Source organism: Cydia splendana, chromosome 4 (genome assembly GCF_910591565.1).
Source record: "Cydia splendana chromosome 4, ilCydSple1.2, whole genome shotgun sequence".
Lineage (NCBI taxonomy): Eukaryota > Metazoa > Arthropoda > Insecta > Lepidoptera > Tortricidae > Cydia > Cydia splendana.
This window is the reverse complement of record NC_085963.1, coordinates 18438135-18465336: the sequence shown is the minus strand read 5'-3', so window position 1 is coordinate 18465336 and position 27202 is coordinate 18438135. Positions and strand designations below refer to the sequence as shown.

Sequence of the window (27202 nt, the reverse complement as noted above, 5' to 3'; positions counted from 1 at the left end):
TGCTGGAAACGTTATCTCCTCTCGGTCCAAGATGGGTGAAAAAGTAATCCAAAGCAGCTCTGGTCTTTTGTAAAAGCTCGCCGGGGCGGTTCCGCATACCCTAAGTCATTTGAATACCAAGGTCAAACTTTAGATGATAATGCTCAGATTTGTGAAGGTTTTAATATTTTTTTTCACTCCGTATTTAGCTTGCCTCTCACAGTTTACCCTGAGATGCATCTTGCGCCACCCTATTGTAACAGCGAGCAGATTGTCTCGGCAGTAAATATTTCACCTGTAGAAATAGAAAATTTACTATCTAAATTAAATCCCAATGGCGGCGCTGGCAGCGATGGGATCCCCCCCTTTTTTATTAAACACTGTGCATCGAGCCTGAGTCATCCACTTGCTATATTATTTAAAAAGTCTTTATGTGAGGGTTTATTTCCGGAAAAATGGATCACGTCATCCTGCTTCGCAAGCTACACTGGTTGGGTCTCCGTGGGGATGTCTTTAGATAGGTTACGTCATACGTGTCGAACAGGCGGCAAGCGGTAGTCCTCGGTGGATGCAGGTGAAACTTTGTGAATGTCCCTTCTGGTGTCCCCCAGGGGTCGCACCTCGGTCCGTTGCTTTACAACGCATATCTCTTTGATATTTACTCAGTATTTAGATTTTCAAAGCGACTGTCAACAGCTACAGAGTGATCTGGACCGTTTATCTCAGTATTACATTAACAACCGTATAACTGTAAACATAACAAAATGCGCTCAAATCTCCTTTACCCGTAGTCCTTGTCCAATTAAGTTTCAGTATAGTATCTGAGGTGAAGCTGTAGAACGAGTATACTCAGTGAGGGATCTTGGGGTGACCCTTGATTCAAAATTAACATACGTTCAACATATCGACGATATTGTGAACCGTGCTTATAAAAATCTGGGTTTCGTGTTTCGCGTCTGTGGTGAATTCGAGGATGTCGGATGCATTAAAATAGTATACTATGCGTATGTCCGAAGCGTCCTTGAATACGCTAGCTGCATTTGGTCTCCCCAGTATATTATTCATAAGGAAAAAATAGAAAAAATCCAGCGCTCCTTCTTGCGCCACCTGGGCTTCCGTATCAGACAATGGGATACCGACTACGAGTCCAGGTGTATTCGTCACCGCTTACTTAGTCTCCAGGATAGAAGGGTTTTACTAGATATTACTGTATTGTACGACATACTCTCGGGGCGAATTGACAGTTCTCCTTTGCTGTCGGAGATCAAATTCTCAGTGCCATCAATTAGAACTAGGAATTCTGAGCGTTGTCTGTTTAGCCTACCCAAAGTTCATACCAACTATGCTCAAAATTCGCCAATCAATCGTATTCTAAAACTATATAATAAACAATTTAGTAGTATCGACTTGTTCGACTGCACAAAAATAACTTTAAAGAATCGTGTTCGGTCACTGCTACTGAAATCCAAAATTAGCGACAGTTGACAAAATATAACTAGATAGATAAGTAAATTATAATGCATACATTCATCGTAGTCGTCTCACACCACACACTCTATCACAGACAAATACACACACACGAACACTAACACATGCACGTAAACACACACACACGTTACGCAAGCCCATGCACCTACTTTGTGAAATGTATTTTTCCTCCCTTCTCTTTTCTTAACATTTTTGTATAGTTTCCACTTAGTTATTGCATATTAACTGTATTATTGTGGACATCTGTTATTGGCTTTGTTTTTTGCTCACTGTGCCATGTATTTGTACTTTTTGTATTGCTGTTGATGCCCCAAATAAATAAAATAAAATAAAAAATAATTAGGTCTTTTAGGGTGACCATGATTGTAGAGGATTAAATTTGCCCTCACCAAAAAGTTAAAAAATAGGAAAAAATCTGGCTGTTTCACCTAAATACGACGGTGATCGATCAATTATCAGTTACTGAGTGTGCAGGATTAGTCCTGCTCACGTCTCATGAATCACCCTGTATATAGGCGGCAATGGATCAAAGATCGCATGGATTTATTGCAAGGTCTGTGGAGCCCTTAACTGATAGATTTAAGCAAAAAGTAGTATGTATAATATAGTTGGCCAAGCAGATCTTGTCAGTAGAAAAAATGTAGGCGCGAAGGGATATGGTCTCATAGAAAATTTGAGTTTCGCGCCTTTTTCTACTGACATGATTTGCTTTTTGCATAAATTTTGAAGCGCCATTTACAAGTTTAGCGTTAAGTAATATAGATGGCGCTATTTTTTCGAATAAAGGGCTTCGTATACGGCTGTCCCTCCCCTGGATTTAAGTCACCACCATAGAAATTAAAATCAACTGTATCTGTGCTAAGCCGAAATCTTCGAGCAACACCGGCATCCGACACATCGGAAGGGAGGGGCCCAAGCGATATCTCACCGTACAAATCTTTCTGCCATTTTTCGCGGGGGGAAAGGTGCACAGTCGCACTTCTCACACGCTTACATACAAAATCCAATCTGTAATGACGACACAAATATATCGAAAATGACACACGTCAAAGACAAATCTTGCAAACCTCGATCTCTTTTTGTGTGCGGACGAGTGACAAGTGTCACAACACGCACACTAACACATTTTCGTTGAAGTATGTTATTGTATTCTGAGAGATGAGAAGTCGGATTTGTCGCTCGACCGATCCGCAATTTGTACTGAGCGAGCAAAATCGATAAATCCAACAATTACATGAGACTAAAATATAATAATTGTGTTTGAATGTAATTAAACGTATGTTATGTAAAAAAAATATTACATGTGAAATGTAACACTTTCTTTTTGTAAATTTGATGTCCCCGACCTCTTTTTATAACAAAAAACCGAGCAAACAGGCATTTTTGTGCAGCAGTGTTCACGCGCGCGTCTGGACTCGGTCTAGTGAAAAATCCAAGTGCAACTAGTTTTATTACCCGCGCTAGATTAGATTGACGCGCTAATCTTGTACCTCGGCAGAGGGGAAATAGTGCGAATGCCGCCTCCCTTCCGTGTTGCTCGAAGGCCGAAATATTTCCTGTCAAATGTCAAATACATATATTATGTTTATTCTATTTTATTTTTATCTTGCAAATTATTTCAAAATGGTAAATTTAAAAACGATATTATAAAAGTGTAAGTCGAGCACTTTCATTTGATACTAAACTCGACCATGTTTCTTGCAAAAAAAAATGACCAGAATAGCAAGACCTCTCACAAACAGCTTTTTGGCCTTCTAAGCTCTTCTAGCTCAATAACCCCTTGATCGGGCCTGCTCATAATTTAATGACTAAAATATAATGCCCCCGACTACACGTTTACCCAATTTCATTTAAATTAGAACAAATTTACTTAAGTTATTGAGTATCAAACTATCTTCTGACAGTTCAGCTTAAAAACATCGAAATGCCGGGACGTGCCGCTAGCCAGCCGCGTGTTCAAAGTCGAATGTAAGAACTTCGCTTCGCTTCGGTCGCTCGTTCGATTAATTTTGGTTTCTTAACCCTCTGCAACTGTGGTGACTTTTTTAGAGAGATTCTACTGATGTGGTGTCTATCAGACCTCATTTTCGATGATTGATTAAAAATAAACTAATGGCAAAATGGTAACTATTGTTTTAAATAACAATCAATCCATTTATAATTTAATAAATTCAATTGTAAAATACGATTAAAATAAAATACATAAGAAATATATAATAAATTTTAATGAGATCACAGTTTCTTACAATTTGTACTTTAGCCTAAGTACAAATTGTAAGAAACTGTGATCTCAATCAAAAAAATAAAAAAAAACTTAACAATCAACAACTTCAAGTAACTTCATTAATTTTCCTTCTTTTGAACATTATATTTATACTTAAAAAAAAATAGAGAAAATCTAAAGACAGAATAAGGCACTAATCAGTCCTGAAGTTGGTACTTATTTTAAAGGATTTTCGTCGATCAACTATGTAAAATATAATTATTTATGCGGTGAGGTCTCTCAGACACTATAGAAACGTCACTATTTTTGTGAGGTGACGTCTGATAGACCCCATAATTACTATGAACAAGTACATATTTTTATGAGGTGAGGTCAGTCAGACCCAGGACTTATTGCTGTGCTCACGTCTGTGGGACACCCGCAGCTCATATCTCCCGATGCATGCATCACATTGCCGCTCGAGCATCACTGTCCGATGCCGCGAGTCGTTTGAGGATGGTAATGTGCGAGACAGAACTATATCGATTATCGCGCCGTACGCCGACATAGCAACAAAAAAAATATTTGGCGGTGTCTGATAGACCGCACATCAGTCGCAGAGGGTTAAATATTAATACTTTTTGAGATATTAGGGAAATAAAAAATATCTACTTTTCCCCCCTTTTTTTGTTTATAACTTTTGATATTTTTGTGTGCTAATACACACTTCGAATACATTTTTCTAGACATCATGACGAATCTAATGAGGTATCAGACGTATTTTTAGGAGTATTATCTCTATTTTTCACCGTTTTCCGTTTCTCGAACAGACTATATACTCCAGTCATTCTACGGATCGCAAGTATGACGAATTGGAAATTATTTATATAATAATAGCTGATGTTTTTAGTTTCACGAATATATCACTTAAAATCCATACATAAAATCAACTTTTTAAAACCAACATTTTAATAAGAGTGCTTATTCTAAAAACACGTAAAACGTACTTAGATTAGAATGTACTACAGTGCTCTAGCAGAGTGTTTAACTCGGGTGAAAGGCACCATTTCAGACTAGGAGTATTGGCTAAACTATCCATATAGAAATGGGTGCCTTTCGTCCCTTGGTTAACAATCTACTATGGTTTGGTCTTTTTACTGATAAGACAAAAATGTCGTTATACTTGCAGATAAAATACCTAGAGTCAGTCCATGAAAAGTCTGCAGCGGATTTGATAGCCCACGCAGTGCACGTGTTATTTTAAACGTCAAACTTCTATGACGTATAAATGACACTTGCACTGCGTGGGCTATCAAATCCGCTGCAGACTTTTCTTGGTCCGACTCTAACTATAATTGTTTGGTATAAAATACGGGGTTAATTTTTTTTCCTATTTACCTACTAAGAATAGAATGTTTGTAGGATTCCTGCATTATCTGTAAATATTAAATAATGGTTTGTGCATCAGCATATAACAATTATGTAATTTCCTGGGCTACTACAACGAAAAACGAGTATCGTAATTTCGTTATCTGCCTCTCTATCACTCTTGTATATTCGATCGTTAGACTACCTCTCTATAAAGATTTTTTTATTTTCGGATTACGGGTCTCAGATTCCATTCCGCTGTATAGTACCTACCTTATGAACATTAACTATTTTGTTGGTTCTAGGATTAAAAATGCCGACTCTTTACACAACGACAAAGTGGATAAAGGGGCGTATGAAAATGTACATGGAAAACTCAAAACGCTAGTTGAGAACAACCCTGACCCGACGGTTGCGAAAGCTATGCCGAGTAAGAGCATTAAAAATGCTAATTTTATTCGTGACTTTTTTTGGAAGATATGTCTCTTATTCTCAGGAAAATTATTTATTAAAACTCCATACATTTTGTGTTACCGCCATAACACAAATTGTACAGATGTAGTGCGTAATTATTTTCCATCGTATTTTTACGGAAACGTACGAACGTGTCTTGCTATTTCAGTGTCGGTACAAAAAGTACTGAGGTTAACTGAAGTAGCATGACAAATACGAACGTTTCCGAGAAAATACGATGGAAAACAATTATGCGCTGCATCTGTACTGATCATGATCATTGAAATTATCAGGTAAACGTCATTTCCGGTTTTTATCTCTGTTTACCTGTCCATCCCTATACACCCCGGATTGCCGTACTGTGGAGAAGACCGGCTTATTTTTTATTTTGATGGGGAAGACGGCGTATGGCAAGAACGCTCGTGTTTGTATGTTACGTACTTCGCTAAGACAGCCAGATAGGAAGAGCTTCGCTCCTTCTGCGCTACCGATTTCTGTATGTGGAGTATATGTACACACGCAAGAGTGAGAAGTGACGAAAAAGTTTGTTTTGCCTTCTCGACATTCACTTAATCTATTCGCTTAACCGTTTATTTCTAAAATTTTAGGAGTGCTCGACGAAGTTTCTCAGTATTTAGCAGCACCATTACCCGAGAGTAAGTCTAATTTACTTTCAATTAATGATAAATTCAATGCAAAATACAATTTTAACCATTCATTTATATATAGCTGAGGCCGACAAGCGCAAGCTCCTGGGAGACTTGATGGCGAGGAAGGAGGACCAAATATTAACGCAAGAAGGAGATTATAAAATGACCTTTACTCAGGGCGGAAAAGAGTAAGTATGTTAAAAAATAAATATAGCTCAAAATGTAGTTGTTTAAGGTGGAATGTAATAGAAATTACAGGTACTGTAAAAAAAATATACTAATTTTGTTAACCTAAGATTACCAATAAAAGACACGTCAAAGATCGCGTAGGTACCTAGTCTTTTTCTAATGCTAAAAAAAAAAAACTATACGTTGCAAAAAGTATAGTAATCAATAAAAAGAGGCACTTCGTCATCAAATTTGGTCATCTTTTGGTTTCCAGAATTCAAAAGGCTCCTTTTGGGGTGACCACGTCACAAGACGAAAACAAGAAAAAGGAAATCCAAGGTCAAATTAACGCGGCCATACCCAACAAAGAACTGAAAGATCTTCTACACAGTACGTAACGAGAGCTGTCTCTATTACAATAAGTACCTACATTTACTTTTTCTCTCGGATTCTTTCAGTTGAGAAAGACAGAGAAAGTTATATCAGTTTTATGTTGTAAACTACAATTGAAAACGTAATTTAATATATTAAACTCACCAGTTTGTAACCAGCCAGGTGTCACCAGTAAAACCGAAGAGCTGGCGGCTACCTCGCACAATGTATCAGCATATTCAGCATTGCGATACAGCGAGGAAATGCCGCCAGCATCCTTGGTACAATGCCTCAAGGGCCTATTTTAGATTTGAGCTAGTTATTAATTTCTTTTAGTAATACCACTGTATACCTATATCTTGTTTGTAAATAAATGAGTTTTAACATATATTAAACTGTAATATGTATATTAAATTATAATATATTAAACTTCGCACAAAATCTTTAGATCAGTTTTGAGGATCCTCTACTGAAGATTCGTTAAACTGTCTGAAAGCGAATGCGCGGCGTGAAAATATTGCGTAGCGTAATAAAATTCTTGAGTAACCTATATAAAGAAAACATGTTCGTGTCTTACGGGAGTTTGGTATCGTCTTGAGTCGTCCCATTCGTTTTTCGTCAAGTTCTTAAATTAGTCCTATTCTGCTTTCGTCACGCATTTTACATTGAAAGCCACCGACGATTGTGACGAATGTAGAATGGTGACGAAAGCAGACTAGGGAGTTTTATAGTTAAATCTGTGATATAATATTTAAAAACTCGATTACAGCCCCGACTGAGGAGGGATCCGCTCACTTGACCGACCAAGTCAATGGATTAGGAAAGTATTGTTTTCTTTTAACATTACGTTTGTCATACTTCACTACATTTCCACTTGCAATCGGTGTTTCGAATCGAGAGGTACATAACACACCTATTAATACGAGCCATTAATCTCTTTTAATAGGTACCTACATATTTTATGTCGATGATTAAATTGATTAAGGGGCTATTCATAAATTACGTCATTTCAAATTAGGGGGGGTCTGGCCGGATGATGGTAGCATAACGTAGGAGGAAACGGGGTCATTCGAAGCATGATTTTTGGATGATTTTAGGGAGGGAGGGGGTCAAAAATCGTCAAAAATCGATGACGTAATTTATGGACAGCCCCTAAGCTACAAATAGTTTCATCAATTTAAGAGATTATTTCAAGTGGGGTTTATTTTTTTATTATTGATATATGTACACCGTATTTTTTTTAAACTCCAGTAGCTTCGGGGGTTGGCTAACTACATTTAAGGAAACTGAATGGCATAGTTATTAATTTATTTAATTTTTTTTTTCGTAAAAAGTATTTACTTAATATTGTTGTTGTAACACGGACATCATATTTAAATCCACCAAATAACTGAAAACTTTGACATATCAATGACGAATATCGATCGTCCGAGATAGTACTTGCGTTTAGTAGCAAATGTATAAATATAAAAACTCATACTAAACAAGTAAACACTAATCAATATATAATCAGGCCCTAAGGCAAGTGTACACGCTCGTAAGGGCGTTGTCAGTTAAAAATAAATCTTTGATTATCTCCAAACTGGAGTTAATTAGAATGCCAGTTTCTTTTACAAAGTTATTTAATTTAAGCTCAGGAATGCACCTCTGAAACAAAGTTCTTAAAAAAACACCGTGTAGTTAGTTTACACTATGTTTATCTTCAATCCATGTATCAACATTGGTATTCGTATACTAAATTAATCTAAAACTACTTTAAATACAGGGGAGGCTATGAAGCACCTCCAAAATGGACTTAAAAAAGAAGGAGACAAAAGTTTCTTGAACGTTGGAAAGTTTGACAAGACTTACGAAGGTGCTGCAGAAATGTAAGTAATAATACTTATGTCGTGGCTCTTAATCTTATAACGGTACTCGTATCTCAAGAAATTAAATCTACTTTCAAATCTATGCGAGTAGAATATTTGCAAGTGTACGTTCTAAGTACCTACTCACTCTAAGTATTTTCTTTGTAATTCGATTGTATGGCGGTAGCTAAGTTATTTTGACTTCTATAAATCAATCTCTGTGGAGCTGTCCTACACACAGACTTTGGTATCGTCTTGGGTCGTCCCATTCGTTTTTCGTCAAGTTCTTAAATTAGTCCTATTCTGCTTTCGTCGCTCATTCTACATTCGTCACAATCGTCGGTGGCTTTCAATGTAGAATGAGTGACGAAAGCAGAATAGGACTAATTTAAGAACTTGACGAAAAACGAATGGGACGACCCAAGACGATACCACTTTCAGTGCACATGCCGTAAAGTACCAAAGTACCGAAAGTTTACTTTAGTCGGTTTAGTTTAGTCGGCCGTAGCAATGAAAACATCCATCCGTCCATGTGGGACGGCTACACAGACGACGAAGCACATGCTATCCTGTCCGGCGTGCCCGTATGCCTGCTCTGAGCAGGTCCGTGATGCGACAGACAGGGCGATAAATATCGCTACCTTTTGGTCCCGAACAGTCTATAACCATTGACAAGAAGAAGAAGCGCACTTGCCAGTCATCAGCTAGTTATTGGCTGTGACACGTGCAGAGCAGCGTGCACGCAAAAACAATGGGACGGACCACGGTGTAGTGTAGCACTTGTCGTAGCAAATCTGCGCACAATGAGGCCAATTAGAACGCGCACCTGACATCAAACCGATATTTGAATGATTTTGAAGTCATAATTATCAGCTGTCATGACCGGTGAAATCGGGCGGAGGCGCCATCGCCATTAAAAAAGGTTTAGAACGCTATTTACTTAATATTTATCTATTATACCCTATTATATATATATTATATACTATATTATACATCTATTGCGCTGAGGCACTTCATACAGATACAGATACTATGGCACTGTACTATAGACGTAGATACTACATACTTTTAAGATGAGGTCCCTTTTTTTCCAGGTTGCACAGAGCGCCATCATTTGGAGGAGAGAACCCTAACGGGACGATTCGCGACGTGGTCCACAACCGTTTGGACAGTCTGGACAAGCGGGGCGCGTCAGATTTAGCCATGAAACATATGGACAGTAAGTAAATTTTCTTTTTTTGATATTTTTTTGACCATTTGAACGCCAAGAACCCTTAATGGCGTCATAAGAAGTGCTCGTGGCGCCAAGAACGCTTATATTATAAGTGCTATGGCTTGTCAAAGTAACTTCAATGTTTCCAGTACGGTTTATATTCCAGATATATTGGCGTGAGCCGCGTGTACATGACGTTCTTGGATTTGATAGTTGGCGTTCAAAAGGTTAATTAATAATTACATTAATTAATTTAAAATTATAACAATTATTTCAGTATATATCCTCCACTCATCTTCCATATTTTAAGTACAAATTTTAGAATCTATTATTTCTAAAAAGTAATAGTAGATTGTTAACCAAGGTATGAGAGGCACTCATAACTGCCGAGGTAGTTTGGCGCTCGAACGCAGCGAGAGCGCCAATAGTCCGAGCCTGAAATGATGCCTTTCACCCGAGTTACACTACTTTTCATTTCGAATACGAGGAAAGTAAAATGCATGTGTTTTTTTTTAAACATGAGAAAGTAGATATTTTTATAGTAAATCTTGAGGGTACTTTCAATTAACAATTTAGGCAAAAGTATCGTTATTTATGGAATGGGGAGATACATATCTGAATGGAAATTGTATAACTAATCCATTAAATTTAAACCCAAATTTCACTTGCTTATCGTAAAAAAAATAATATAGTCGTAGTTGGAACGTAAAATGCTCTAGTGCAGAAACGTATCATTTTCTGCAAACCTTTTAGAACAAAAATGACCCTCTTTCAGAGCATGAGAAATGAAAAGAACTTACCTTACCTAAAAGTATAGTCCAGCTGCCCAACCTATCTTTGGTACAAAAGTTACGAAGCTATAAAATTATAATAATCTATTTAATTCTTGAACATAATTAAACCTATGTGTCTTTTATTATAGATGCCGTAAATCTAGCATCTAATTACATTTCTGACGTGGCTACCAAGGAAAGTAAGTAACACTGTATTTTTTCTTATCATTAAGTAACTTGTGCGACTCACTTCCATACGTCGTTATCGCGGGAGCAACATCGATTTGGCAGTACTGAAAGATTGTGAGATTATGACAAACTAGACGGGCCCGCAGGTCCAGCTCGCGTTAATGAAATAAAGAGTTTGACTTATGTTTAGTTAAATACCGACATAGGTACATTATTAAGTGTGTATTCAACCTTGCCAGGGTTTATAACTGTGATAGGGATTTCTTATTTCTAGCCGTTATTTGGATAACTTAATTCGCAAATTTCTCAAAAAATGATGTGAAAAGGAAAGATTGTATTTTTTTATCATTTACGTAGAGTATTTATTTAAAACTTGTTTCAACATAAAATTATTATTTTGCAAAAACGTTCATTAGATTAATTTCCGCCTTAAGACGAATATGGACGACCACCGCCCATAAATCGCCTTTTCATACAAACGTAGGTAGTCCCCATTTCCCTTTCTGGATATTAACATTACTTACTACGGCTTCGGTGACCCAACGACCCAAAGTGAGTCCTGGCCTCCGACACCAGATCACGTCATGTTTCTCGGTCTTGCGATAGCTCTCGCCAGTCGCCATGGCCGAGGTTGAGCAGGTCTTGAGCAACTACGTCGTTTCAGCGGTACCTAGGACGTCCACTCGGGCGTCTCCCATTTTGTTGTCCGAAGTACGCTCTCTTCACGGCACGATCCTCTCCCATTCTCTCTAAAGGGGCCCACTGATTAACAGTCCGCCGGACGGTATCGGCCTGTCAGTTGTTCGGAACTGTCAAAATTTTGTTCTAACTGACAGGCCGATACCGTCCGGCGGACTGTTAATCAATGGGCCCCTTAAGTGTCCGAACTGAAGCTTAGCCGCTTTGGTTTCTCAATATTTCGCCAGTATATCGGAACACATCCTTATTTCTATGGCAACAAAATTATAGTACGATATTTGGCTGACTGCTGACTGTAGGTACATTTGCTTATTTTCATCAGGTCGCTCAAAAATATCTGAACATGCACTTTATTTACCTACATTATAACTTACTATCAACTTTGTATTGTAATTTGGCCCATCTCGGCAGCCCGTTCCCCGGACGAATGGCAATGTTTGCCGAAGCCGTGAAAGTCAATCTGAATAATATAACTCAAAAAGAAATTTAAAACAACAAAATCAAATGATTAATAATATGATAATATTAATTTGATTGATAAGTCATATATGGCATAAGTCACTCGTATGGGCTATAGACTAAGGTTGAGGTTGACAGCACTTTTTATTTTACTTCGTGTAAAAAAACGCCGAAATAACTGTATACCAATTACCAACATGACAAACATAATTTAGGTTACTTTAACTTACGAATAATTTAGTCTAGTCTGTTGCACCATCGAAACGAAACCAACCGAGAGTTGCCGAGAAATGGCCTATATCGTAAAATAAAGATTGTTATGAAAATTTCTTTTGCTTATTGTAAATTAAATACGCATCGAAACCGATAGTTTTTATGCTCTAGTCTATTCTCATATTTAGATAATAGATTGGAACAGTTTTTTTCTTATCATACGTGCGTCGTATTTGAGAAACGTGTCACAAACTTTTCTAGAAATTTGTAAGGCGCCATCTCGCTTCTTCCCTTGTTTTTTATCCCGTTCTGGTTTTTCAATTTTATATAAGTATATGATAATAGTATTTTATGCAACCGTTGTATAAGAAGGGTCAAAAAAGGCGAGTGGCGTGGGTTGTAAAGGAATACGCCAATATCATTTTTTTTTGTTTTCAAAAAAACGTTGTCAACGTTGCATATACAGGGTGTCCCAAACTTATGGGACATGAAGGGGAAGTACCTTAAATATCGTAGATAGTGTATTTTTCTCAAAGAAGACTTTGTTATTTTTAAAACTTAGTAATTCTGCATTCATAGATTTTCTAAAAATTACTTGCTTCGTCTGGGAATCGAACCGACTTAAATGTCAAAAAAAAATCACCCTAATTTTATGATGCCAATCGAAAGAATAGCTAAAAAATAATAACTCTGCTTAAGTAACATTGTATTTTAAAAGAAAGGAACAACGTGATCATTTTAATCATTCTAATCAAATTAAAAACATACATGAAACTGCCGTAGTCAATTAAGTGGGTATTTTTTTGTAAATTAATTAATTAAATGCTCAAAATGTGATCCCTCTTGTCTTACGAAAATCGCCAATCTTTTAATGAGTCCGCTGCCTGTTGATTTTCTTATCATTTTATGGTGAACACTCGATGTGATATAAATATAAAATATAAATATAAATATTGGGGACATCTTACACAGATCAACCTAGCCCCAAACTAAGCAAAGCTTGTACTATGGGTGCTAGGCGACGATATACATACTTATATAGATAAATACATATTTATATACATAGAAAACACCCATGACTCAGGAACAAATATCTGTGTTCATCACCAGTGATCGGAATAGGTAGTGCCATTTCACGGGAACTCGGTGCGTAAGCTTAGTATGGACATAGCTTTTAACCCCGGGATTTCATATGAAAAATTTTAAGTTTATGTTTAGTTCAGAAATGTTATGTGTGATTTTTTTTTGGTTACTATAGAATATGGCATCGACAAAATATGAAGTAGATACACTAACTTTGACATCCATGCAAACAAAGAAAATAAGCACGTCTTATCAGTTATCTTTTTGCATTTGCATGTTGTTTTTCTAAGTGCATTCTTAAATTATCTTTACCTGGTTCGACCTTGAGATAACTTTCTATTGTTTACCTCTATGAAGAGCTCGGGGCAGGGTGGGACAGTAGCAACAGATGCCAATATTTGTCATGCTATCTCTTTTTAGTTGAAAGATAATGTTTTAAACAAGGCAAGTATTTTAAGATTACTTATGTTCTTCTGTTCGTTAAGTTCGCACGTATTACTCATGGTTGGTTCAATTCGACTTTGGCTTGTTTACCGGACTTTGTGATCGATCATCTTATTGTGACGACGTTGGCTATCCCTAATTGGACTCTGATTTACTTGTGATTGGACTAAGTGGAACTTCTTATCTAGCTAAACATGCCTCGGCGAGCTAAGGAAGAAACTATTCTGAGTTGGATTGAATCCTATCCCGACTTAGAGTTTGATTCAACAAGACATTTAATACATTGTACTAAATGTGACGTTAATATTGGATGCAGAAAGAGTACAGTGAAGCGACACATCGAAGGACCTGTACACAAAGGATTACATCACCAACCAAATGAAAGTTTTTACTTTGATCTGATCGAGTTCCTCATACTTTGCAATATCCCATGGGTTCAAATCGAAAATCCAGCATTCACAACCTTCTTCCAGAAGTATTTTTGCTGCACTTGTACAAATCAGCCTCTACGTACTCTACCCAGTGAATCGACAATAAGAAAAGTATACCTGGACAAGTTTTATCAAGCCAGAATAGCAGCTATACGCAGTGAAGTGGCAAATAAAAAAATTTGGATTTCGTTAGATGAAACGACAGACTTTCTAGGCAGATACGTGGTCCATTTCTTGGTGTAACCTTTGGATGCAACCGTTTCTCATAAAACTTATTTAATGGCGTGTAAAGTGCTCACGGTAGTGAATGGGGAGACTATTGCTAAGTTTGTTACAGACTGCTTAGAAAAAATGTGGGGAGAAGGCTATGAAAATCAACTCGATAATGTGCTTCTCTTATGTACTGACAGCGTTGCGTATATGTTGAAGGCGGGGCGAATTTTAAAAAGTGTGTTACCGAATATGAAACACGTTACATGCTTAGCTCATGCTCTGCATCGTGTGGCAGAGCAAATAAGATGTCAATATCCGGACGTAGACACCCTGATAGCTAACTTGAAAAAAGTATTTTTAAAGTCTCCTAGTAGAGTGCAACTGTTAAAGGAAATGTATCCAAATTTGCCTTTACCTCCTAAGCCAGTAATTACAAGGTGGGGTACTTGGCTCGCTGCAGTATCTTACTACGTGAAGTATTTCACTGAAATAAATACGGTTTTGTCAAGATTAAGAACATCAGATGCTGTTTCAATTAAAAAGGCTAAAAAAGTGCTTGAAAAACCCAACATAAAAAAAGAATTAGATTATATCCACGAAAATTTTAATATAATAGAGGTGGCCTTAACTCGTTTACAGGAACGAAATATGTCAATGGTCGATGCCTTAATCGATTTTGATCAAGTTAGGATGGTAATCAATTGGTCTAATAGTTTACCCATAGAAAACAAATTTGAAGGGGTTATGGCTCGAAACCCGGATTTAGATACTATAAGAGAATACGCAGGAGATATTTCAAAAGCAACCGCATCTGAACATATTTCCTTTTACAAATTTGCCCCGCTGACATCAGTAGAGGTTGAAAGATCGTTTTCCACATATAAATGGATATTAGACGTCAAAAGAAATAGACTGACAGTTGAGAACATTGAAAAAATAATCGTTTGCTATTACAATTTTAAAGAAAGCAAGGAATAAACGATGTAAAATAAAATCTGTAAAGTTTGACTGGAAGAGATCACTTATAGGTGATAAGACGCTTATTCTTTACCTCTATTTTTGTGTATAATTTGTTGTATTGTATAATTTTAATTTGTATAGTAAAAAATAACGAATGTTTTAATAACGTTGATTTAATACATATGTGTACTAATGTTGATGTTTGACGATTTATTTTATGATTGTAATTTGTAACTGTTAAAAGTTATGTTGAATAAATAATTGACGTATTTATAATGACAATTTTTTATTATTTTGCATCTTCTTAATCTAGGTCAATAATATTCACTGTGAAAAAATACGAGTCCCGAAATCCCAAGGCTTATCCATGTTATGTTTAATGTTTAAGGTCATTCACCCGAAATGGCACTACCTATTCCGATCACTGTTCATCACACAAATAAATGCCCTTACTGGGATTCGAACCCAGGACCATCGGCTTCGCAGGCAGGATCACTACCCACTAGGCCAGACCGGTCGTCATATGGCACAATTCTGTTTGCAACTCGCCCACGTTCTCGTATCGCTTTTTGTATAGCATATCTTTCACGTATCCCCAAAAGAAGAAATATTTCACCTACCTTTTTATTAGGTTGGTAGCCATTCATCACAGTAACGTTTTAGCGATTTTAAAGTACAAGTGCTGTTATAGAGGGAATGCATAGACTAGGAATCCTCTAGACGGAGTTTAGAGCAATTATTTCAAGAAACCGATGCTGTCAATACTGGGGTGCGGGGGACGAAGTGAGCGAGTACTTAAGACCGGCCCGAACGGATCCGAAACAGTTTGAGCCAATCCATGCTCTAGGTCTGGGTATGCAAGGTCTAGTATTGAATGTTGACTTCAGATGAACTCGTTTAGCGTACGAATTTTTTAAAATTATTTATAACAGTTTTAACACATGTGTTAATATAACATATTTAACCAACTATACAATATCATTCATTACGGTCATTAACGGTCATTTATGGACCGTTAGCCATATTGTGCGAGGTCATTAGGTAGGCCATACTGAACAACTTTTTGTATGGGACCAACTCCGAAATCACAAAAATTTTTTTGGCCGTTTCATACATTTTGGTCGAGTGTCGGTTGTTCAGTATGAATGACCTACCTAATCACCTCGCACAATATGGGTAACGGACCAAAAATGACTCTGTATATGAATGGAAGTAGGTGTCCCTATTCTATATAGTCTACTATTTTTTTAATTTTGAACTTACTCGTCCCTAGTTTAGAACCTTAGTTAGGGTTCCGTACCCAAAGGGTAAAACGGGACCCTATTACTAAGACTCCGCTGTCCGTCCGTCCGTCCGTCTGTCACCAGGCTGTATCTCGTGATCTGTGTTAGCTAGACAGCTGAAATTTTCACAGATGATGTATTTCCGTTGCCGCTATAACAACAAATATGTACTAAAAACAGAATAAAATAAAGACTTAAGTGGGGCTCCCATACAACAAACGTGATTTTTGACCGAAGTTAAGCAACGTCGGGCGGGGTCAGTACTTGGATGGGTGACCGTTTTTATAGATATGGTACGGAACCCTTCGTGTGCGAGTCCTTGGCCAATTTTTTTTTACTATTATTGCTTTAAGTTAATTTCATTACATAATACATTTCAATCAAAGAAACACATTTTATATATAATGGTGTAAGTTATATAGTTTCGCGAAGAATAGGTATACAGACAAATACTACCTACTACTACTTTGTGGTTATTTGTTATTTTTATCAATTACCTAACTGTTAACTAATCTACCAACGAAGCAAAAAAAGTACAGCGGCATTTGAAACGCAGGATTTCACGCGAGAACCTTAAAAACCCATGCTACCTTGGTTACCTTGCAATTATATTGCTAAATACATTAAGATAGATCTCAAAATTGGTAATCATTCATGTTGACTGGGGTCACTTTCACACTAGTGCTCAGGTAATAAATGCCGGCCGGTGGTGTTCCATTCATTAGAACGTGTTGTTTTTCAATACCCTTTTGTCTGATAGCGCCGTAACCAAGTATCGCGTCCCAAACCATTATCAGAACTGCCATAGCTAATTATAAGCTTTATGTCGGTGTAATAAGGAGAACCTGTCTACACATATATGAAATTGTAACAAATGCAGCTGCTAAAATTAAAGAAGCAAATGTATCGAAGCAAATGAACACGAAATAAATATGACTTTTAAGATACAGTGAAACCTGTTTAATTGGCACCTGGATAAATGGAAAACCTCAATAATTGCAACCAAAAGTCCGGTCCCGGTCCCTTGAGACCAAAAGGCCTCTATAATTGAAAATTTGGAACCTCTATAATTGCAATTTAGATTTGAGGGCTTTTCGTAATTTTGCCTCTGTAATTGACCACATCGCAACTTAGACCTCTATAATTGACACTGTGCTAAAAAATCCGTTATTTTTGCTCTTCTTTTTACCTCTATTATTGAAACGAGTGTTACTTATTACCTATGTAATTGAAATAATGTAGATGTAGAAGCAGAAACAATATTTTAATAGCAATGATCATTTTATTTATATCTTCATCCAGAATTCAATTTATTTATTGGGTATCTATCACAGCATGTAGTATTTGAAATAGTTTTGATTAAATCAAAAACACATACTTTGTTTCTAATAAAACTTTCTTCTACAATTCAAGGGATTTTTTTTAAACCCAAATGAGTAATAAGAAAATAAAGTAGTAATTAATGTAGTGTAAAAGTGCAAGTATAAATTACAGAAGCTATAGGTATATAGACCAGAAACCCAGAACGTAAGCGTGTAAATCTACTTTCAATGGTTATTTGCACCTCCATAAAAGAAATTTGTCAGAACGCAACCTCTATTAATGAAAACCTCTATAATTGACACAACGATTTTTTTAACCTCGTTAATTGACACGACCTGCTTAAATGAAAAACCTGGTTAATTGACAAAAAATGGCCGGTCCCTTGAGATTGCAATTATCCAGGTTCCACTGTATTGTGTTTAGGTAAGTAGGTATGACTCCAGTTCGCCACTTAGTCGGCCAATTCGCATAATACAGTCTTTCCAAATTACTTTAATTTAAAATCGTTTTGTTGCTAAAATTGTAAATAATATTTATTAGTACAGTCTTAAAGTTCATTTTATATGATAATAAGATAATGAATTTAAGAATAGCCTTACTTATCATAAATTCATACTAAATTATATTAAAAGTTGTAAATACATTACTTATTGGCAGATACACATGATTACAGTGTAAACTGTTTATAACGTCACTCGATTTAACGACAAACTCCTTAAAATGTCGAAATAGCTTGCATTTGGTTGGTTTACCTTGTTTTCTATACAGTAATACACTCTATATAGCGTCACGCTCACTCTATTTAACGACAACAATACGGCATAATACATCATTAAGAAATACTTTCTAAGTTGCCGAAATTGATAAAAACTGCAGCTGTGTGCGTTTTATTGTTTGCTGTTTTGTTGTTTTATTATCTAGCACGTGTTTACTTCGACTGACGTACCGGAGATTCTAAGAAAATTTGTCTTTTGTTTTTGTATGATCAACTTGCACATGTTTACCTCGGGCACTAGACTTTTGACAAGATGTTACACGTTATAAATTAATAGGCGTTGTTATTTGTATGAAATGAATATTCTTCTTGTGCAAAATGTGTCCTAAGTATATGATAAACAGATACATTAGAATATTTAGAATAGTAAGATGACCTTTTTATTTCACTCCATTTAACAACCACTCTATACTTAACGTCGAAAAATCCGCAGTCCCTTCAGTGTCGTTATATAGAGTTTACACTGTATTTATTAATTTTTACATGGTTTACTATGCAAGCAAAAACTACCTGATGCTCTAAGCCGTTTATTGAATTTCGACTCTATGAACCACGGAATAAGGTTAAATATGACGGAAATTCAACTTAAGTACGCCGCGCCGGTTCGTTCCTTCGCTACTCGTCAAGGACGTGTCCGGAGCCACGGGTAAATAAGATCCGTTTCTTCGAATACCCGTTTATCCGTGGAGACGGATCTTAATTACACGTTTCTTAATTACACGTGCGGAACGGGCCAGAAAACCGTGCACGTGTTATTCGGAAACGGGTATTCGAAACGTGTAAACGAAGCACGGACTCGACCGCGAGCCCTAATATAGACTTTTCTTCAAACCTTTTATATTTATGTTCTTATATTGGTGTTCATGATTGTATAAATGGCAGAAAACAGTAGAGGAGTAGGAAAAAATACTTAAAATTGTCCCCATTGCAGGTGGTATGACTGCAGCAGAAATTGCCACGTGGAAAGCTTCAGGCGCAGGCGCGGGCGCGGGCACAGCAGCGGGCGCGGGCGCATCCACGGCTGCGGACATGGGTAGGTACCTGCATTACTACTTCATTTTTTAAAGAAGATTTTAGTTCTGGCCCAAATTCGGACCTCAAAATTTGCAAAAACAACATGAAATAGGTAGTAAAATTGTTTGCTGTTAAAAGCTAAAAATAAAAAAGCACCTGTATAATATAAACTACACGATGTTTTTTTAGTCCTTTAATTTCAACTACCGAGTGGACACAAACATAGTGCGGCGTCACGGCAGACCTAGAAGGAGGTGGCGGCACGATCTTGACGTCTTTCGGAAAGATTGGCCTAATATTGCCATAGAACGAGACGCGTGGAAGAAAGATAGGGAGGCCTTTGCCCAGCAGTGGGACACAACAGGCTAACAAATAAAAACAATAAATAAATTAATTAATTTCATGAGTGCATTCCCGAGCTTAAATTTAGTAACGTTCTGAATGAAACCGGTTTTCTAATTAACCTTTCTTATTAACCTCCTTTGAAATACACCTTTCATTATTTTATAAATTACTTGCAGGTGCACTAGCTGCAGGTGCTGGGGCGGATGGAAGGTAAATAACTATTAATAAAATATGTTTTTTTTTTTATAAGTTGCCAGAGTTAGACCAAGCTAGTTAAAGTAAAAATAACCCTTGTACAGTCTGTGCTATCAATATCGCTGCCAACTTAGCTTGGTCCAACTGTAGTACATTTTAAGACTATCTATCGTAATTTAATTTAGGGTTTGGATATAATAGATGATCTCCCCTGTTAATCAGTTTGTACATTCATCATCTCAGCCATAAGACGTCCACTGCTGATCATAGGCCTCCCCCTTGGACCTCCATTCGTAACGGTTGGAAGCGACCCGCATCCAGCGTCCTCCGGTGACCTTAACAAGGTCGTCTGTCCATCTTGTGGGTGGACGTCCTACGCTGCGCTTGCTAGTCCGTGGTCTCCACTCGAGCACTTTTCAACCCCATCGGCCATCTTCTATGCGTGCAATGTGGCCCGCCCATTGCCACTTCAGCTTGCTAATCCGGTGGGCTATGTCGGTGACTTTAGTTCGTCTACGGATCTCCTCATTTCTGATTCGATCACGCAGAGAAACTCCGAGCATAGCCCTCTCCATAGCTCGTTGATCGACTTTGAGTTTTGAGATGAGGCCGATAGTGAAAGACCACGTTTCGGAGCCGTAAGTCATCACTGGTAACACACATTGATTAAAGACTTTCGTCTTGAGGCACTGAGGTATGACGGACGAAAAGACATTACGTAGTTTCCCGAACGCTGCCAAACCGAGTTGGATTCGGCGGTTGACCTCTTTCTCGAAGTTGGACCTACCTAATTGGACTACTTGTCCTAGGTAGATGTACGAGTCAACAACTTCGAGTACCGAGTTCCCAACAGAGACTGGGATGGGCACAACATTGGCATTTGACATAAGTTTCGTCTTGTCCATGTTCATTTTCAAGCCCACCCGTTGTGAAACTCGGTTGAGGTCATCGAGCATCATGCTGAGTTCCTCCATCGACTCTGCCATGACTACGATATCATCGGCAAACCGAAGGTGAGTGATGTATTCGCCGTTTATATTGATGCCAAGTCCTTGCCATTCCAGAAGCTTGAAGGCGTCTTCCATTACGGCAGTAAACAGTTTCGGAAAGATAACGTCTCCCTGCCTTACGCCTCTTCGCAATATTCGTGCTCTGCTCCTGTACTCGGACCGACATGGTGGCGTTACTATACAAACACTTCAACACTTCGATGTACCGATAGTCAATATGGCATCGCTGAGAGACTCAAGCACCGCCCATGTTTCCACCGAATCGAAGGCTTTCTCATAGTCCACAAACGCACAATAATGGCAAGTTATACTCTTCGGTCTTCTGTATAACTTGCCGCAGCGTATGGATGTGGTCTATGGTACTATAGCCTTTTCGGAAACCGGCTTGTTCGGGAGGCTGGAAGTCATCAAGTCTGTGTTCGAGACGGTTCGTGATGACCCTTGAAAACAGCTTATAGACATGGCTCAGAAGCGTGATGGGTCTGTAGTTCTTCAATAGGCGTTATCACCTTTTTTGAAAAACAGCACCACCTCGCCTCTATTCCATGTTTCACAGGCGTTTTGCCCTGTGAAACATGGAATGTGGGACAAGACGGAATTAAAGATCTTCTGGAGGTCTTGTACATTGGTACTTTATAATTATTACCAAATTTGTACCCTTTTCTTTAATAGGTAGGTACCTAAATATGTTTCGTAATGCATACTATACGTTTTCTGAGAAACTTGGCTTACGAACACTGTTTATAAACTAAATTGTTTAATACGTAGGTTCGTTCTATTTTTAATTGGAACATGTTTTACAGGAACAGTGCTGCTGACGAAGAGGCACGTCGCCGTAAGTATAAATAGATCTTCTCTATTCTCCCCTCCTAAGGCTCAGGGTCCTAAGGGTGTAGGGGTGTAGGGTCTTTCTTTCTATTAAGAACAGAATCAATTAAACCTTTTTTAAACACTGTGCGTGGCCCGACATACTCTTGGCCATTTTTAGAGCTCCGTACAAAATTTTGTTCACGGAGCATTTATGGGATCACTTCGGTCTTGCAAATCGGTTAAATGCGTTTTTTTATTTATAAACTAATCAATGATCACACGTTTCTTTACAGGTGCTGCTGAGGCAGCAAGAAGGTAAAATAACTAAATTATACAATTTAGTAATATATTTTGAGACAAAGGGGCTATTCATAAATTACGTCATTTCAAATTAGGGGGGGGGGGGTCTGGACATCGGATGATGGTAGCATGACGTAGGAGGAAACGGGGTCATTCGAAGCATGATTTTTGGATGATTTTAGGGGGGGGGCAAAAATCATGTCATACTCGTATGAAATCATTATTTTATAATTGTGTTGCCATTTACTAAAAAAACATCATTCTAGCCTTAACAACGAGTCCGACGACTGTCATAGTTTATACATTGGTACCTTATAATTATTATCCAAATTTGTACCCTTTTCTTTAATACCTATGTTTCGTAATGCGTAATACTATACGTTTTCTGGGAAACTTTGTTTACGAGCACTGTTTTTAAACTAAATTGTTTAATTCGTGGGTTCATTCTATTTTTAATTGGAACATGTTTTTCAGGGCTGACGAAGAGGCACGTCGCCGTAAGTATAAATAGATTTTGTCTATTCTCCCCTCCTGAGGCTCAGGGCCCTATCTATCCTATAGGACTTAAGTTCCACATATCATTTTCATTTGGAACAGAGTTGCATTTGTTTTATTACACTAACAAATTTTGTTTTTTTTTTCTTGTATGTCTGGGCCGTACGAGGTTAAGGGCTGATTTAGACGGCGCAAGAACTCGCATGCGATTTTAGTTACATTGCGGACTGTTGGTTACGTGCAATGCAACCGACCGATCAAAACCCGCAATGGTATGAAACTCGCATGCGAGTGCTCGCATCGTCTAAATCAGCGCTAAGGATGTTTCATCCACTGCTGGTTCATCCAAAAAGATGAAAGTAAAGCTTAATAAAATCCTTTTCACCACACCATCTGGTAAAGGCTCTCTTGATTGTTCAAAAACTGATAAGAAAGTTGCATTTTATCTACATGTGAGGCAAAGTAAAGCAGGCTGACGAGCCTTCCAAATGGATGCCGTTACAATGGATTCATCCAAATGGACGGCATCCTAATATTTAACATTGTACGTTTTTGACATTCACGGACCGATTTTGGAGTGCAGCCACGCCATTTGGACTGTTGGAAGGCTCGTCAGTGGCCACCTTCATCATCATCAAATGCAAATTTTGAGTTATTTTCTGATGTTTGCCGGTAGAATTGACTTTTAAATTATGATTTTGAATGATAAATATTTAATAACATTCATTTTGAATCGATTTGCTTTGATTTTGTTTGATATTTTACAGTTAGTATTTTCCTTTTGTGAGTGTGGTGAAAAATCTTTTATTGAACACTATTAAGAACAGAATCAATTAAACCTTTAAACACTGTGCGTGGCCCGACATACTCTTGACCATTTTTTATTTCTTATGTGACCCTTCAATCAATGATCACACCTTTTATTACAGGTGCTGCTGAAGCAGCAGAAAGGTAAAATAACTAAATTATACTATTTAGTAATATATTTTGAGACAAAGTACTTTTTACATCTCGTATAGGTCATATCAAATCATTATTTTAAAATTGTGTTGCCATTTATTTAAAAAAAACATCATTCTAGCCTCACCAACGAGTCCAACGACTGTCACAGTTTATACATTGGTACCTTATTATTATTATCCAAATTTGTACCCTTTTCTTTAATAACTATGTTTCGTAATGCGTACTATACGATTTCTGGGAAACTTAGTTTACGAACACTGTTTATAAACTAAATTGTTTAATAGTAAATAAATACGTGGGTTCATTATATTTTTAATTGGAACATGATTTACAGGGACAGTGCTGCTGACGAAGAGGCACGTCGCCGTAAGTATAAATAGATCTTCTCTATTCTCCCCTCCTAAGGCTCAGGGCCCTATCTATCCTATAGGACTTATTAATTAAGTTCCACATATCATCTTCATTTGGAACAGACTTGCATTTGTTTAATTCATCATCATCATAGGCCTGTAACATCAATAAGATGATGGTTTAAACCGCGTCCATAAGAGTGCGACACTTCCGCAAATTACTATTAAGTCCAATGCGAGAGCGGCAGCCGCGACCGCATAGCTGGCAGGAGAATACCGTGCCCGATGACGAAGGCGGGAGAGCGGTGCGCTGGTGGCTCAGTTCTCGCCTAGTGTGAAGAAGGTTAAACCACGCCTCATCGTGTGTAACTACCCCTTTACCCAGGGTTTTCCTCTCAATTAAGTTCCACATATCATTTTCATTTGGACCAGAATTGCATTTGTTTAATTACACTGACAAATTTTGGATTTGTTTCTTGTATGGCTGGGCCTTACGAGTTAAGGATGTTTCATTTACTGCTGGTTCATCCAAAAAGATGAAGGTAGCTTAATAAAATCCTTTTTACCGCACCATCTGGTAAATGCTCTCTTGATTGTTCAAAAACTGATAAGAAAGTTGCAGTGTGAGTTATTTTCTGATGTTTGCCGGTAGAATTGACTATGATTATGATATGTAGATTATGATTTTGAATGATAAATATTTATTTATTCAATAACATTCATTTTGAATCGATTTGCTACGATTTTGTTTGATATTTTACATTTAGTATTTTCCTTGTGTGTGTGTGGTGAAAAATCTTTTTAGAACACTATTAAGAACAGAGTCAATTAAACCTTTGAACACTGTGCGTGGCCCGACATACTCTTGGCCATTTTTATTTCTTGAGTGACCCTTAATTACGTTATAAACTAATCAATGATCACACCTTTTATTACAGGTGCTGCTGAGGCAGCAAGAAGGTACCTATTCAATAACATTTATACATTTTAGTAATATATTTTGAGACATTAGGTACTTTTTATATCTCGTACCTACCTACTAAAATCAGGTCCTCTATTAATTAGTTTTTACATATAAAATCATTATTTTAAAATTGTATTGCCATTTATTAAAAAAAAACATCTAGCCTTATCAACGAGTCCAACGACTGTCCTAGGCTTTATTGTTTTAATAATTATCTTATTATACAATTTACTCTATTTTTGCGTCGAGCGTCCAGTTAGCATGAGTTGCGTTCCCGCGCGCGAGACATCGTATGCGCGAGTTGAAGTATGGACTTGCGCGCAAGAACGCAACTTATGCTGGACGGTCAAAGATGTGTAAAACGCGTATCGCAAATAAAAAAAAATTATAGTTAATCATTAAATTTCTCAACGATGTCTGTAAATCTCTAATGTCTTTGTATTTTTAGTGCCAAGAAAAAGCGTGGCGGTTATACCGGTGAGTCCAATGAAAGCTTTTTTTAAAGTTTGCTAACATGCTTATACTATAACGTATACTGTAAACTTTAACGTTGTTTGTAAATTCCGAGTATTTGTTTCACTTGTTGGTATGTTGTAGACAAACCCCCATAATTCATAAAACTTTATCAAAAAATCAAATAAAATCAAAGTTTATTTATTCAATCAAGAGTAAATTACAGATAACATTATAGTATTTAGTACCTCTTTTTAAGTAAATTATTACCTGTGTTAAGAGGTACTGCTCTTCTCTTATTTTTACTTTACGGCCCTGATTTAGTTAAATTATATTTTATCCCTTTCGTACCAATACATAAGTCAGAATGACAGATAAGGACAAACGATTATTAGCTAATTGAGGTTTGTAGTGCGTTTATGAATAAGGCGGTAAAACTTTAACTGTGAGTCCTCCTAACGACCGGAATTCTGAAAAAAGTACATAGTTGTTAATTAAAATCTTTATTAATTATACGCAACGCACTCCACCTATCGTGAACAGATGCCGACGAAGCGGAGCAGCAGGCTGCGTTGGGTATTCTGCACAGGCAACTACAGGCCAAGGGCGGCGAAACGTTCTACAAACATTCTCACTCCGAACTCTCGCACAAGGCCGCCTCGGATTGGTGAGGACTCTACCTTAAACTTTTAATTTATAGATCCAGCAAACGCTAAATATTGTGTTACAGCACGCCAGCTAAAGCGTTTGCGTCGGAGCATGTAATCGAAAAACCGAAAAATGGGATCTTCAAACCCACCTCTCCCCCCCCTCAAGGCTCAAGGGCTACGGCCGGGGACTTTTGATATATTCACCTCGTAACTAGTCCAAACAAAGTTACGAAGTCAAAAAATGTGTTCCAAGCATTTCCCTCTATAATTTTTTTGAGCATTCATTGCCTGGCCTAAAATGAATATTTAGATATAAGTATAAAAATGCTGATAGAGTTAGAGGCCAAGCTAAGTTGACAGCGATTTTGTTAGCCCAGACGTCTGTGCAAGTGTCCAACTTCTTGTCAACGTTACGTCAACAGCTTAACGCTTAAATAACACTTTCCTATGAAAGCGTAGCCCAGACTGTTCTGAGTTATCGACATCACTGTCCACTTAGCTTGGTCTAACTCTAAGCATAAATTAAAACAGGTTGAAGAATCCATCCGAAGTGCACCAATCTGTGAAGGAGTCTGGCGATACGTCGCGTTTGGCCAACAAGTTTGAGCGGAAGCTAGACACGCTTGTCAGTAGCAGTACTCCGGCTCAGCTGCAGGATACCATGACTGGTATTTACCTAAACTTAAATATCTTGGAGACCGAGCTTTGCTCGGAAAACATTTGAAAACTCGAAAATGCGCGTTTTCCCAGAGACAAGACCTAGCTAGATCGATTTTTCGGCCCCGAAAACCCCATAGGTATAACAAATTTCATCGCAATCGTTAAGAGTAAATAAATATACAAGAATTGCTCGTTTAAAGACTGACACAGAATAACAGTTCATACTATATGCTTTAACAGTAGGTACCTACCTACTATCACGTGTCGATGGCCTTTGGCTTATCCTCTAGCCTAGCGGCTCATCATGTAGCTACCTACATGACCAAGGGCTAGGCACTTCTGTCGCACTTTAGGGTTGGTTGCACCAGATCGTCTTTCACCGAAAGCGTTCGCAAAATTTTATTATA

At 37.6% G+C, this 27202-nt stretch overlaps 1 protein-coding gene across 1 annotated transcript in view; it reads left to right on the top strand.

Moving 5' to 3' along the window:
* LOC134789969 (uncharacterized) overlaps window positions 1-27202 on the top strand; it is a 92163-nt gene that overhangs the window by 46726 nt on the left and 18235 nt on the right. Inside the window, exons 26-41 of the mRNA XM_063760696.1 lie at window positions 5344-5468; window positions 6100-6147; window positions 6221-6329; window positions 6584-6699; window positions 8447-8549; window positions 9623-9747; window positions 10664-10714; window positions 19518-19619; window positions 21954-21985; window positions 22254-22275; window positions 22735-22757; window positions 23685-23706; window positions 24053-24084; window positions 25007-25028; window positions 26029-26152; window positions 26667-26803. Coding sequence (XP_063616766.1) covers window positions 5344-5468; window positions 6100-6147; window positions 6221-6329; window positions 6584-6699; window positions 8447-8549; window positions 9623-9747; window positions 10664-10714; window positions 19518-19619; window positions 21954-21985; window positions 22254-22275; window positions 22735-22757; window positions 23685-23706; window positions 24053-24084; window positions 25007-25028; window positions 26029-26152; window positions 26667-26803 — 1193 coding nt within the window. The remainder of the gene's footprint in view (window positions 1-5343; window positions 5469-6099; window positions 6148-6220; window positions 6330-6583; window positions 6700-8446; window positions 8550-9622; window positions 9748-10663; window positions 10715-19517; window positions 19620-21953; window positions 21986-22253; window positions 22276-22734; window positions 22758-23684; window positions 23707-24052; window positions 24085-25006; window positions 25029-26028; window positions 26153-26666; window positions 26804-27202) is intronic.